The 16,301-nt window shown below is 29.6% G+C and overlaps 1 protein-coding gene across 2 annotated transcripts; it reads left to right on the top strand.

Annotated features, from left to right (window-relative positions):
* The first annotated feature begins 12,621 nt into the window (after positions 1-12,621).
* Positions 12,622-16,295, top strand: LOC132041833 (TMV resistance protein N-like). 2 transcript variants are annotated; one of them, XM_059432526.1, is made up of 2 exons: positions 12,622-12,680; positions 15,739-16,295. In XM_059432526.1, exons 1-2 carry the CDS (start codon positions 12,639-12,641, stop codon positions 16,057-16,059), a joined length of 363 nt encoding a protein of 120 aa, XP_059288509.1. In that variant the 5' UTR covers positions 12,622-12,638; the 3' UTR covers positions 16,060-16,295. The 2 variants fall into 2 exon arrangements, with proteins under 2 accessions (XP_059288509.1, XP_059288508.1); XM_059432525.1 differs by lacking the exon at positions 12,622-12,680 and adding an exon at positions 14,545-14,808.
* The last annotated feature ends 6 nt before the right edge of the window (positions 16,296-16,301 follow it).

Raw genomic sequence — 16,301 nt, forward strand, 5'->3', positions numbered from 1 at the left:
TAATTTGATAACTCTATAATTTTAAATAATTCACGTGACATATTTAAGGCCACAAAATTAAAAGATATTTTGGTACATAATATACATACCTTTATTTCAAGGCTACAAAATTAAAAACAAACTTTTTTTTTTTCGTACTAATAACCATGGTAAAAGCCTAAAAGAGAAGTAAAAATGAGGGAGAGGGAGGGAGTATACCTATAGAAATGGGGGTTTTGGAAATTGTTGTCCAATTAATTAATGGGTGAAAGAGAATTGGATTATGAGAACATAAGGATATATTATTAATCTATATTATATTAAAAGCACGAAGGGCCTTAGAAATGTTGATTGAATTTTTTACCCTTTATTAAAAGACTCTACAATAGACAAAATTGTCATTTACTAATATTTAGGATTTTGGAAAGCAATTTTAAAAAATCTTATTGAATCATCGCTCATTTGACATGGGAAGGAAACCCTAATATTTAAGACTTTAAAATCAATTAAAACTTGCCTTATATAAAAATTTCCACCGCCTATTGCTTATATATAGAGTTCATTGGCATATTGCATTTTCACCATTAATTAGTCACGCATGGTCCTATCTAATGTCTTCTTCCTTTTTGTTTTTGTATTTCTTTTCCTTCTAATTAGATATGTGCAGGATGCTTATCCATTATATGCATATGATGAAATAGAGTATAAGATGCAACTTTTAGTCTTTGGGTTATGTTTTAGTTTTCTCTATGTAAGGTGATTTGTTGAAGTTGTCAATTGATCTTTAATGTTTCAGATGACGGATGACCATTCTTTTTTTTGGTTCCTCTTTTATATTATTGTTACAGGTAATACAATTTCTTTACCCGAAAATTCATTAGATTGTATTCAGAAATCCCTTATCATGATACTAATTGTACTTGAATAATTATACGTACCATGTGTATTTTCTAACATTCAAGTTATCTTAATCCTTTTAATACTAAGTTATTTGAACAATTTTTGAAATTGAACACGTCCAAAAAATGGACTCATGAAAAGAGATCATTGTTTAAATAGTTGCACTTTTCTTAAAGTTTCGTTTTTATGTGTAAAATAATATTTCTTTAAAAAACACTCTCAAATGCCTTCGTCTATTATTAATTTTTTCAATAATTTTTTTTTAAAAGTTAATCTTTTGGGAATTAACTTTGTAGGTTTGCAGAGATAAGATAATTGGTACTAAGAACTTCGTGGGAAGCTTAGGAAAAAAAAAAAAGTATCCAGCAACTTACTCAAGCGATAAGGGCTCTTTTTAGGACAAATATTGAGATAGTTGGGTGATAAGCTCGAACACTTACGCACACATAAAGCATTAGTAAGCATGAGCATACTTGGAGTTGTATGCAGATTATAGTTATTTTGGTTTTGCGATCCAATAAGAGATATAGGTATATACTATTAAATAATAGAGCAAGTCTTTCCATATTAAATTTAAATTTTGTTATAAAATAATAAAACAAGAACAAGAATATTGTAGAGAAAGAGAGAAGAGAGGGGAATTCTTTATTTCTCTTGAGGGGATTGATTTACAATGAAGGAGAACCTCTATATTTGTAGGGGAAAAGTGAATTGATCCCAAAGTCACTAACCTTTAATATTTCTCCAAAAGATAGACATCCACAATAATAAATAATATTTATAACAGTCCCCCTTGGATGTCTATTTGATAGATAATGTGTCTTGTTAAAACCTTACTAGAAAAAACCCAGTGGGAAAAAATCTAGTGAAGGAAAAAGAGTACACATTTCTAATAATACGCTATTTGGTTGCCTCATTAAAAACCTTACAAGGAAAAACCCAGTGGGACAATAACCTTGAAAGGGAAAAAGAGTACAACGCGTATTAACTCCCCTTGATGAGAACTTCAATCCAAAAACTTGAATCTTCACATCTCAATCTTTAGCACCATCTTCTCGAAAGTTGCAGTTGCTAGAGACTTGGTGAATAAATCAGTCATATTATTGCTCGAACAAATCTCTTGCATGTTGATATCACCATTCTTCTGGAGCTAGTGTGTGAAGAACAACTTTGATGAAACATGCCTTGTGCTTTTATGAATCTTCTCTTTAGTTGGGCTATGTATGCTGTTGCATCTTCAGTCTTTGGATAGAGTTGCATTGGTATATAATATTATTGAAATCACTCCAAGTGCATTCCTGACTTGCTTTATAAACATATTTTATCTTTATATGATTTGACTATCATGTAAAACAACATCGTATGACCATAATCCCTCATAGTCATAGCAAAATATATAAATACATCAATTGCATAAAGATATGGCACTTCAGGACCAAAAAATCTTGCAAGTTTCTCATTTCAACTTCTTTCAACAGATAATCTATTTCTTTTGAAAACTCTTCAAGAGTTTCAATAATTCTCAAGTCATCAACTTGCACAAACAATATGATGATTTTGATTTTCACAAAGACGTAGGGATAAATAGACCCTTAGTCATTAAACATTCATTAAGGTGATTAAATCACATTCACCTTGCTTGATTTAATTCATATAAGAATAATGAACAAAACTACTAGAACTTGTATATGCTTCAGGCATTCAAAATTCTTCAAGAATTTTCATATAATTTTGTCAAGTAATTCATATAGGCTGTGACAACATCTATTTCTATTTAAATGATGTGACATCTTCTGGTGTCTGGACAGTAGGTCCAATAAGCTTTACGATTACCAAGATTCATCATTTCACTTGATAATAATTTCTACGTTAGCATGCTTTAATAGACGTAGAATTTAGATCCTCACAATCTTTTACAATATTGCGCTATATTGTACCAAAGATATCGTCGACTATATATATTATTTGTATCGGTTCGTAATGTGACATAACTTATTGAGATCTCATCACTTCCATTATTTTTATAGGTACCTAAACCTCTCATGAGGTTTCATGAAGTGTTATGTCGTAGGTCCTTCAAGAGTAAATTGCCTCCTTATAATGATCATTGATCATTTGCTCCTCTTTCTTTTCAATGGTTATTGCGTTTGGAACTGATTAGTCACACTTCATGCATGCTGTAGACTCTGTCCTTCAAGGACGTGAATTTAATAGCAGCATTTTGCAGCTGAAATTAGAAATTAATTTTGGGTCAGCAAATGCTTCTAGCATTTGAGTTGAATTATCTTTTGAATGAGGATCATAGTAATAATAATTCATAACATATTCATTACCGCTTATTCTCTCCCTTATGTTAGAAAAACTAACATATATCCCATCTTCTTTGGGGGAATCCATCTTTGTGCATCATGGTAGATTAATTAATCGTATACCACACATAAAAGCTGTTAGATGGAAATATCTCGGTTCTAACCCCGAACCAATTGTGAGGGGGAAATTTATCATAATTTATTGGTCTGAAGCATACAAGTGATGTTGTATACAATATATCATATCTCAGACCTGCATATGATGCTTTGTTCTCATAAGAAATGGTTTAGCTATTTATCAGAGGCATTCAACGCCAAACCAACTTTTATATAAACCAGCATTAACAAGATGAATTATCTTGATTACATAATCTGAAAATTGTGCTCTCAACTCAATTATTTTGAGCAAGTAACTCTGCATATGTCAAACTGAGGGTTGACAATAAATGCACATGTGACCGTCTTATCGATGCATCTATTTAAGACATCACATAACAGGTGAACGGACCCATATTCACCTTTTATATTTTTTCAGAATTTAGGGAATTCAATCCCAATATTAGCCAATATAATCAACTTATCATGAGAACAAGCAATTAAATTCTTGAAGAATCTGCTAGTTCTTCAATATATGTCAAATACTCAATTTTCACATCATATTTGAATCGGGATGGCCAAACCGCTCACGCCGACTAATAAAATTATTTATACCAGTAAACTTCAGGTTTACCATACCATGTGCTATATGTTTTAGTAAACTTCTAGTTTACTATGACATGAATTATTTTTTGCACCAATAAACTTCTGATTTACCATGTGATTCGTCATGCTTATATTTGTGTGGTCTAATTTGGAGAATAAAGAGGGTAACCATTCATATACATATTTCTTACCCACTATAATTTTCAAGATATTTAATACTCCAATCATTTATAGCTTCAACATTATAGCCATTTACTTTAGTAAACATCGGGTTTACTACAACTTGTGTTTCGATCATAACAACTTTGTATATTACACTCTAGAATGAATGACATAATAATAAATAAACTCTTCAGGAGCTTTCAATTTAAATAAACGTCGGGTTTATTTAATATAATTTGTTACTAAGCCGTCACTAAATAGTATTAGTGACAAATTTTGTTGTTTAATTTTCCGTTGTTAATTCGTGTTTTATCCCCTTCGGGTATGGAAAGAAGTCCTTAATTTTAGGAAACTAATTAAATGACTATTTTAGCCAGTGTAAAATTAATTTTTCAATATAAAAAAAGTGACCGATATTTCGCTGAGAGACTTCGTGCTTTTAAATGTAAAATAATAAAATATTGATGTGAAAACGAAACATAAATAAATGAAGACAATCAACAATTTTCTTAGGAAGAAAACACAAAAAATAAAACAAATGAAGAAGAAGACGCATATCGTAACTGTAGTTACCTATATCGCTGGAACATATAAACATGCAATCTCTTTATTTTAAAGGTATAATATTGACTAAAATTTCTATTAATGATATTGAGAAATCTATTTTTATGTTTAAACAGTCAAGAAATAAAATTCTTTTAAATCTCGTCCTTAAGGATAGTATAACTTTTTCAACTTCTCCATATATTTATTATGTTGTATTAATTGTGTAAAATTTTAAAGTCCTAAATATTGCACTTTTGACATAGTTCAAATAAGGATGATCTAATAAATTAAATTGATTTTAAATTTTTTACATATTAGGAAAAAATTAAACGGCAATTTTGTCTAATATAAAATTTCTTTTCAAGGCACAATTTTTTCGGTTCCAAAGAATTTATGTCTCAAAAGATAACGAAAGAAGCATTGAGTTTAGATAATTTTAGCAAGTTTAATAACCCGTGGAAGTCGCCAAATATTGGATTAATGAATTTAAAAATTACTGTGTAACAAATTATAATCCTATACAAAAAAGTTTGTGTTGTATGAAAAAGGATAAACTTACTCTGTAGAAGGGCTTGCAAAGCAAGTTGCAGAGAAACCACATTATAAGTTTAAAAAAAAAAAAAAAAAAAAAAATCTCAGAACTTTAAATGAACATAATGGCAGACCTGACTGGATGACTCTTTAGAATGCTAAAAAAAACAAGGAGAGTATAAACAAGAAATTTAGCTGAAGGTTTTCGGCGGAATTCGGAAATTGAAAGTGAAAGTTATTGTTGATATTAATTCATGAAAATATACTACAAAGAATAAAGCAAAAATAAAAAGCTAAACCTAAATCAAATCGAAACAAATTATTAAACTAATTGGACAAGCATAAGTTTTCCTAGAACTATATATGCAGCTACGTGTAGGTCTTCAAGTCTCCAATTTTACTTGGAGATATGCTTATACCGTTATACAGGGAATTTTCAAGTCTCTAAATTTGGTAAGAAATCAAAGGGAATATAAGTTTTTTTTTTTAATAAATCTATGTGTAATTATTATAGGGAAAAAGTTATATTATTTATAAAATAGTAAATTACAATTTTGTCTATCTTTGCGCGTGTCCCTATTCGATCACAATATAATTAAAAATTAAATATGTAGTCAATAATGAGGTTGATTTATAAAATAAAAAAATTTAAAAGTGTAAATTCGTGAAAATGATTAATATTGATTATACTTAGATAGATGAACAAAGAAAGAAATCAGTCATACAAAAACTTTCAGACATATAATGCAAGCACTGATAGGAGAAATTCTAAAACAAAATATTGATGAAAAATATAAATTTAATATAAATTTAAACAACACATATATTTACCAATAAATATAGTAATCGTTGATTTATCAAAATTTTAAGTGCACAAAACTATAACTGAATCCAATGTTCATCGTAAGCTAAAATCTAAATATTAAATCTTAATTAATTTCCTCATCATAGATTCCGTGGCCTCCAACATACTTACAATTACTTGGCAATATAAATAAGTAATCTTTTTTTTGTTTTCTTGTTTTTCTTTATGTCCTCATTTAGTTATCTGGTACACATGGTCAATAGAAAGTATCTATATTTTTTTAATTGATATTTCCAGCTTTGCTCTGTTTCTTTTCCAACAAATGATTATTAAACTTTTATTATAAATAATTATCATTATCTTTTTCCAACAATGATTATTATTTCTAAAGCTAATGGTAGATACTTACTATTAATACTTGTTGTAAAAAATTTAGAAATAGAAAAAAAAATTAACAACCAAGCTTTTTAAATAAATACTTATAGATGAAATTTTATGCATAGCAAACTTTTCCTATGAAAAGAAATAAAGAGGCAAAATTGGCCTTGTGTGATTAAATACAAAGACAATGGACAAAAAATTATCGCAGAGTTTCCTTGTCGAAAAAGGTAACTTTCTTCTACTTTTTATAAATTATTCTTAAGTTTATGATTTTATAATTTTGTGGTTTAGTTGATTTTGGACTAATCTGTTAGATGTGAACTCTATTTTTAAAGAATTAAAAAAGCGAACGACATTTTCGCTAAGGGTCTTCGTACTTGGCTGTCAACATACTTACAATTTCACTTGGCAAAATAAATAAGTACCTTAATCTATTTTTTGTTTCCTAGTTTTTCTTTATGTCCGACTTTGGTAATGCATGATTTGAAAGCAAGGATACAACACCAGGAATGATCAATCGCCCATAAATCACGAGAACTCCATACTCATTAGTCATTATCATAAAAACAACAATTTAGACCAAAAGAAAATTTGTGATTCAATAATTACCTGATTTCCCTGGAGAATTCAAGGGTATGTAGCAGCAAAAAATCATGTGATGAATGAATTACGTGATATTCAAAACCTGGTACTTATGTTTACCATGAAACTCTAAAGTGTATGTGTGAAAGAGATATAGAAATTTACCTGTTTAAGATTATTATTCTTGATTAAGCACAATGATCTTAGTGGAATGAGATTTTGAATTGAACATAAAATTCTTCAATGAAGTCATCTACAATATAAAGTTATTATCATGAGGCAGAGCACTGAGAGAAGCCGTAAATCATCAATCACATCAAATATTAAACATCAATTAAGAACTTCACGAAATTAGAAAGCACTAAGATTAGAGGCAACCAAGACAAAACTCTAACCCCTAGAGATGTAAACATAACACATGGTATGCAATTGATCAGATGGTTGTGCGTTTAGGATTAATCTTAATTAATTGTAACCTACAAATTAGATAGATAAACATAATCAGACCTCTAGGCATGTTATATAAACCAACTTTATAATCCTGAAAAAAGAAAAAAAGAAAAAAGAAAAAAACTAAATGAAAAAGACATGAACTCTAACATGTTCCAGCGGCAATGATGAATCGCGAATGTGCCAATGGAACTCTATATAAAAGGTGGTTCAAAGATTTCTTTTCGTGTCAAATTCGTTTAATGTCTTAGAAACTCAAGATTATGTAAACCATAAGTTAACCAATTCCTATTCTAATTCAAACTCTTATAGCTAGAAAGAAAAAAGATTTCATTGGAATTTTTTATAGGGTTTTATATAAGTGACGGTCAACATATGTGTGATTTTAGTCGAAAAATTTCATTATGGAATAATATCTAATTATAGGGTTTTAGTCAAATAAGGAAAGATTTGATAAATAAATTTTTAGTTGATTTTAAAGTCCTAATATTATGAAATGACTAATGTGACCATTTTATTGTATTAGTCTTTTAATGAAGATATCCCAAAAGTTACTTCATCCATTTTTAAGGATAATATTATTCACCAATAAATAGTTACTTTTAATATAGTATAGATTAGTTCAAAAGATTATTATTTTGCTATATGAATTTTACATTTTTGATAGGGCTTACCCGTATGAGGCACTTATTGTGTTTTTGAAGAATGTAGTTTAATACAAATATACAATACCAATCCTGCTCGAATAATAATATTTGCCATAGTGTATTTTCTAACATTCAAGTTATCTTAATTCTTTTAATAATACGTTATTTGAAAGAATATTAGGAATTACAATACATGTCTAAAAATTGGACCCAAGTTATCTTAATTCTTTTAATAATCATTATTTAAATAATTTCCCATTAAAAGAGAGAATTTTTTAAACTTTCGTTATGTTTTATGTGAAAAATAGTATTTCTTCCAAAAACACTCTCAAATGCCTTCGTCTATTATTATTATTTTTGGCATAAAAGTTTCTAACTCTTTTTTTAAAAGTTAGTAATTTCTAGGACTTAAAGATAATTTATTTCTTTCTTAAAAGATTATTCTTCTCTTTTATTTATATCAGAAATTTTAGTTCACAAAATTTGTAGAAAGAAAAGTGCGTAGTGTGTGTCTGTGAAGTGTGCTCACGCCTTTCTCTCCCTATACAATATAAATCTTTTACGAATTTGCTTACTTTGTTTTGTAATATTTTATTATTTGATTTCATTATAGCAAGTGTATTTTGCTAACTAATTGCAAAAGAAAAAAGATAATTAGATAACTTCAATAATTGAGGGTAAAGACAAATATTATAAGGAAGTTGATTCTCGATCTTCTTCACAATTTTTTCATGCTTAAACAAAGTTCAATGGATAGGAGCAAATGAAGATTAATCATGTTTTTTTTATCATGCTTTAACTGTCTATTCAGAGTAAATAATCTTTTAATTCTTTTTTTGAAGCCCTACTTTGATCGACAAAAGCTTTTTCATAATAATTCTCTATGTATTTGTGAAATTTGAATTTTCATCAAAACCTATTTTATTCGTCTTTTACTAGTTAACGGGTTAAATTTTCCTTTCAAAGTTGTTTTCGTAGAGAAGTGTAATTATAAAATGACTAAAGTATTGATACTCTCTATTAAAAGAACATGAATTAGCGATGGACAATTCAACTAAGTAGGGCTAAATACAACATTCATCCTAATTATTTAACGGTTAACAAAATATTAAAAGAATCTATTATCTCGGCTATTTGCATTCCTTTAGATGTTCGATCCCGAAGAAAGAAAAAGATCTTCGTAAAGTGGGTCTAAAGTGGGTTTTTATGATCCGATAAAGAATCAAACATTTTAATTTTAATTTTTATAATTACGAGCAGTGCAAATACAATTCAAAACATGTGAACCAATTATTGTATATTATGATAAAATTCTCAAATGTATTCAATTCTTATTATAGATTCAACTCTATGCTCATAATTCATTCTTATTATAAATTATACACACATTTTTTTAAGAGAAACTAAATTCACGTGCAACGCTCGTATGCTAACACTAGTTAGGAAAATTGGCGATGATAGCTAGACGAAGAAGACGGACTCCATATATCAAAATTGGGGATGATAGAGATGGCTTTTCAAATGATTTCATGATTGAAATACAAGGTAATTTTTGTTAAATTTCTTCTTCAATTCCAAATTGACTCATTTATGGGATCCACCTTTTTTGTTTTTACTTTCCGAATGTAGCTGCAGTTGTAGAGCAACTATTCTTTCTTTGGGATGTAGAGTGAGAATACTTTCTAGGTAGAGCGAGAATCTGATGGTGAGGGAGAGGAGACGGTGGCCTGAAAAGTCCCAGGGTCGCGGGTCGCGGGTCGGGGGTGAGTGGTGGTGTGGGGGTAGGGGTGGGTGAAGAAGGTGATTCTCGAGGGTGGTGGTTGGGTGGGAGATAGGAGATTTGGAAGATTATCATTTTTTATCATGCTTTTTATTCGGCAGTAAAAATATTTAATTCTTTTTGAAGCCCTAAAACGTTTTCTATTAATTCTCTATGTATTTGACGAAATCGAATTTTCAAAAAATTTTTTATATTAAATTTATTTATTTTCAATATTTTTACCTTTTTTAATTATAAAATGACTATATTAATTACATTTAAAAGAACATGAATTATGTATAGCTAAATAACAACATTCAATAATTCTATTTAGGACAAACATAAATTTTATTAGCTATTTTAATTTTATAAAAGAAAAAGATCTTTATTATAAAGTGGGTTTTATATCCGATAAAGAATCAAACATTTTAATTTAATTTTTATAATTTTTTTTTAATTGTAAACCAATTATATATTAATAAAATTTAAATTTAATTAAATAGTCCAACTCATGCTCATAATTCATTCTTATTATAAATTATACACCATTTTTTTAAGAAATCTAAATTCACGTGAACGCCGAATCATTAACACTAGTTAGGAAATTTTTATGATAGCTTAGACCATTATATCAAAATTGGGATGTATGGTTTTTCAAATGATTATATATTGAAATAAAGGTAATTTTCATTAATTCACTTCTTCAATTCCGATAAATAAGTATTGAGTTGATGGGATCCAACTTTTTTGTTTTGTGTTTACAATAGTTGGTAAGCCAATGGGATTCTTTCTTTTGTTGTAGAATGGAGAATTCTTCTTCGTCCTCCATTGATGGTTTAGCTTTGGAGAAGAGAAAAATGGAAGCTTTGGGAGCACGAAATCTGATTAAAAGGGAATGAGTCGGGTTAATTTAATTGTGATGGGTTTAATTTGGTAGGACTGGTATTTGATGTGGATCATTTAATTGGAGTCAACGTGTCCAATCTAAATTATTTTTATACTTTCTTAAAATATTGTAAGAATTCACTAAAATGTTGAAAAAATTATTTTCTATTTAATAGTTCAAAAATATTAAATTTATATTTATTTTATAATTCCTTTCTTTAATACAAAGACTTGTCTATTCATTACTCCCTTTAAATGCATTTGTATTTTCAACGGATTATCATATTCAATTTTTTAATTAATGGTCTTTAATTACATTGTTTTTATGGTTATTTACTACTCTTAATATTTTTGGACGTTGGCATATGATTAATACATTGGACGTTAGCATAGATCCTTCTTGTGCAGTTGTGCTCATGTTGTTGGATATGGAAATATCAAGAGACAACTTATACTATATATTTTGTATGTCTTTTCTTTTGTGGAATCATCCCAGAAATTAAATTAAACGATAGAGCCAAATACTCCGAATCATTTTAGTTTAACGTTTGTTCTATTTCATCAAGGACTGCAGACCATTCAGCAAAGACAAATTTTTGGTTATATATTCAACCGAAAGATTAGCTCATTAATTCACTTGTTGTAAGCAGCAGATAAAAATGGAGAATTCTTCTTCGTTATCCATTGATGGTTTAGCTTTGGAGAAGACAAAAAATGGAAGGCACGAAAATCGGGTTAAAAGGGAATGAGTCGGGTTAATTTAATTGTGATGGGTTTTAATTTGGTAGGACTGGTACTTGATGTGGATCATTTAATTGGAGGTCACGTGTTCAATCTAGTATTATTTTTATTTTCTAGTATTATAAAATAGGTCATTTGAGCTGTTACAGATAATTCTACACATATTTGAGCTTTTTCCCTTTACATACAGATTAAAGATATTATTTTAGGATTCTGCTGCTTCTTCTTCCTCCACCTTGTCTATTCAAAACTCCCTTTAAATAGTTGATATTAGTTAAATAATTAATTTTTTTCTCATTTATGGTTATAGACGCACTTTTATTTTCACTTTCCATATGTACAGAGAAAAATAAGACCAGCTTTTGATTGGTTGTTTATCTTCAATCAGATTGAATCAAAGTCAAGTCGTGTTGTCGCTAACTGGGATATCACCCTTCTTTTTCTTCGTAGCTTCATCCTTTTGTTCTTTTAGCTGTCCTTTGTGTATAATGGAGTTTTGGTAATTTCCCACTTCCTTCTATTAAAGTTCAAAGAAAACCCAGTAACAAATACTCCATCTCTATCTATCCCAACCTGTTAAAAAAGCGTTTCACTCTTTTGACATTAAAGTTTTTCCATTCCAAAAAAATTTATTAGTCTTTCTAGAGTAGAGCATTCACAAGGCTCACACAAATTTCCTACCACATGCTGTAGTTCAGTGGTAATTAAATATCAGTTGACTAGAGTATAGCCAAGTCTTTCATATGAACTTTCATATTTGAAGTGGTACTTGTTTATTTCTTCTCTCCTATATATAAATTTGTTCGAAATATATAGGCATCAATTGATTCTTACCACAACCATAATCCATCCAGACATTTTTTTTTCTTTTTTTTTCAACCAATTAGCTGAATCCATGGCATCATCTTCTTCTACTAGATCGGTGCAGTTGCCTCAATGGAAGTATGATGTCTTTCTAAGTTTTAGAGGCGAAGATACTCGCAACAATTTTACAAGTCACTTGTAACAATTTATTGAAAAGCTCAAAACAATTTATGAATGGTTTGAGTGTCAGAGCAAAATTTCTAGATATCGCACCTTCTTCAAAAGAACTTTGCAAATTATCAAAGCTGCTATTGGATTGCCCTAATTGACAGAATTTCTCTTGTGTTCATCTCTTAAAAATCGAGTTGGTATATACGATAGAAATGCATGACTTAATACATGACATGGCTAAATATGGGTGAACATGCAAAAGGATTCAGGGAATGTAGCAGATTATGGCTCCCGAAGATTTCGAAGAAATGATGGTCAACAATAAGGTAAGTAGCTAAACAATGCAATAATATTTCATTTTTAGTTTTCATGTTCCAAAGATATATAGGGCAATCAATTCCATTTATTTGTTCCTCTTGCTTCATATACTTGCAGGTAGGTCATTTTAGACTTTTTGTTGTTTGCTTTAGTAGGAGAAGCAAAAGTAACATTAATTACCTAACGCTGCCTAATTCATCAATTAGCCACTTTAATTAACGCTGGCTAAACCTATATATGTTATTAAGCCATTAATCAAAGCAGCCACTTAATCTGTTTAGTCCAATTCATTCTTTGGATTAACTTGAAATTTGTATGACAATTAGTACATGATAACTCAATCAGGAAGTCATTTGACCATTGATTATTTTTATTTTTAAAAAGACAATTTATGGTAATGCTTCAATTACAATTGTGAAAAGCTTTTAAACTTAACTCAAAAGAACATCTAAAATAGAATTATAGAATTAAATGCACAAAGTATTTCTCTTAACCAACATATTTCTTAATAAAACCTACTCCCTCTGTCCCAATTTATGTGATACACTTTCCTTTTTAGTCTGTCCAAAAAAGAATGATACATTTTCTTATTTGACAACAATTTAACTTTAAACTTTACGTTTTACGCTTGACGAGATGATTTATAACCACACAAATACCTTTGACTTATTTTAAACCACAAGATCAAAAGTCTGACTTTATCTTCTTAAACTTTTTGTCCAAACTATATCACATAAATTAGGACGGACTGTGTTAATTAATATTGTACTATAATATTTTAGATGGTGCTCTTCAAGAACTTCAAGTGCATTATATAACAAATAGTCCAAAACATGATGAATTTTTACAACGAGAGAAAGTAGTCTTATTGGCAAGCGGATTTTATATGACATTTAAAAGCTATACTTTGTAGACTAATGATCTCTTTTTTGGGGACCGAGACAATGGAAGCAATTTGTGTTCCTTATTTTAAAGATCATGGTTTAGCAAAGACATGAAAATAATGCAAAAGCTAGGATGTTTTACATGATTCAAACTGGCTCCATTCAGTATTTGAAGTTGCGTTGTCTTTCCTTGAATAACTATCCTTGTGAGTCATTGCCGTAAAAAAGAAAACGAAAATTGTTCATCTTGATCTCTTTGCAAAATCAAGTCATTTATGGATCGGACAAACTGTTACGGGATTCTATTTTTCTCTCAAAGCTTTAATTAGTAACATTGAGAAAATATGGATTTGATCCTGTTTAATTTGATGTACTTTCTATGTTGGCTTGTCCTATAATTATGATATGTTTGAATGTAAAATGTTATGAATTGTGAAACCCAAAATGATATAGATCATCCGTACAACTATTTTGTAGAATGGTATATACATCCTTAGTAATGGGGATCTTTTTAACTTTTTCTAAATTGTATACTATATAAGCTTTCATGCAACAGCTATAATAAACGTTATTTTTAATTTTATACAAGTCACTACACTGACGATGAAGCTATATCAATTGTTCGATATAATCAACATGCTTTCAAGAAAGAAGTTCTCGTTATTATCTAAGGTCTTTTGAGAAGAACTAGTGAAGATTATGGAATGGAGGAAAATGGTAAGTCATGCTGATGGATCCATCACATTTAGCCCGGAGAGCTTGTGGGGTTCTTTCTTTGCAAAATATGATAAGAGAGATATGACTGAGTGGTGAGAAGGATGGAGACTTTGGCGGGAAGCTATTCAAGAGAAATCCATGAAGTTCAGATAAGTTGTTAAAACGCTCAGGTGGTAAATAAGTTATGATAGTTGGGGTTCTTCTTACGTAAGAGATATTCAGAGATCGAATAACGATATCGAAATGTTGAAAAGCTCAAAACAATTTGCGAGGAAAAGAAAAAGATTACGTCATGCAAATTCTTAAGAGCTGTCATTTTGGAGCTGATATTGGATTGCGTGTCCTAATTGACAAATCTCTTGTGTTCATCTCTGTAAAAAATACGACAGAAATGCATGATGTAAAATATACGATAGAAATGCATGACTTAATACAAGATATGGGTAAATATGTGGTGAACATGCAAAAGGATTCAGGGGAATGTAGCAGATTATGGCTCTCCGAAGATTTCGAAGAAGTGATGGTCAACAATAAGGTAAGTAGCTAAACAATGCAATAATATTTAATTTTTAGTTTTCACGTTCCAATTATTTGTTCCTCTTGCTTCATATACTTGCAGGTAGGTCATTTTAGACTTTTAGTTGTTTGCTTTAGTAGGAGAAGCAAAAGTAACATTAATTACCTAATGCTGCCTAATTCATCAATTAGCCACTTTAATTAACGCTGGCTAATTCGTTTACCTTATATATGTTATTGAGCCATTAATCAAAGCAGCCACTTAATCTGTTTAGTCCAATTCATTCTTTGGATTAACTTGAAATTTGTATGACAATTAGTACATGATAACTCAATCAGGAAGTCATTTGACCATTGATTATTTTTTATTTTTAAAAAGACAATTTATTGGTACTGCTTCAATTACAATTTCGCATGAAAAGCTTTTAGACTTAACTCTAAAGAACTTCTAAAATAGAATTATAGAATTAAATGCACAAAGTATTTCTCTTAACCAACATATTTCTTAATAAAACCTACTCCCTCTGTCTCAATTTATGTGATACACTTACCTTTTAGTCCATCCAAAAAAGAATGATACATTTTCTTATTTGGCAACAATTTAACTTTAAACTTTACCTTTTATGCTTAATGAGATGATCTATAACCACACAAATACCTTTGACTTATTTTAAACCACAAGATCAAAAGTCTTCCTTTATTTCTTAAACTCCGTGCCCAGTCAAACTATATCACATAAATTAGGACGGAGGGAGTAATTAATATTGTACTATAATATTTTAGATGGTGCTCTTCAAGAACTTCAAGTGCATTATATAACAAATAGTCCAAAACATGATGAATTTGGTTACAACGAGGAGTGAGAAAGTAGTCTTATTGGCAAGCGGATTTTATATGACATTTGAATTTTGAAGCTATACTTTGTAGACTAATGATCTCTTTTTTCCAGGGGACCAAGGCAATGGAAGCAATTTGGGTTCCTTATTTTAATAAACCATGCTTTAGCAAAGAGAGCATGAAAATAATGCAAAGGCTTAGGATGTTATGCATACATGATTCAAATTGCCTTGCTGGCTCCATTGAGTATCTGCCCAACAGCTTGCGTTGTCTTGTCTGGAATAACTATCCTTGTGAGTCATTGCCAGAAAATTTTGAACCCAAAACGCTTGTTCATCTTGATCTCAGCTTCAGTTCACTGCATCATTTATGGATGGGAACAAAGGTACAACTGGATTCTATTTTTTTCTCTCTAACTATCGCTGTCCTTTAATTTAGTAACATTGAGAAAATATTACCGCTTTCATCCTGTTTAATTTGAGATACTTTCTATGTTGGCTTGTCCTATAATTATGATGCATGTCCCTGAATGTAAAATGTTATTAATTCCGAAAACCCAAAATGATATATGATCATTCTGTACAACTATTTTGTAGAATGGTATATGCATCCTTTAGTAATGTTTTCTTCAATCTTTTTAACATTTTCTAAATTGTATACTATATAAGCTTTCAT

Source organism: Lycium ferocissimum, unplaced genomic scaffold, assembly GCF_029784015.1.
Source record: "Lycium ferocissimum isolate CSIRO_LF1 unplaced genomic scaffold, AGI_CSIRO_Lferr_CH_V1 ctg11851, whole genome shotgun sequence".
NCBI lineage: Eukaryota > Viridiplantae > Streptophyta > Magnoliopsida > Solanales > Solanaceae > Lycium > Lycium ferocissimum.

What these genes read in the sequence shown, in the direction of transcription:
- LOC132041833 (XM_059432525.1), top strand. Translation starts at nt 14,566, where the DNA reads ATGCAAATTCTTAAGAGCTGTCATTTTGGAGCTGATATTGGATTGCGT. An exon ending in AAGTGATGGTCAACAATAAG is followed by an intron (nt 14,809 to 15,738) that starts GTAAGTAGCTAA and finishes TCTTTTTTCCAG; the next exon opens with GGGACCAAGGCAATGGAAGC.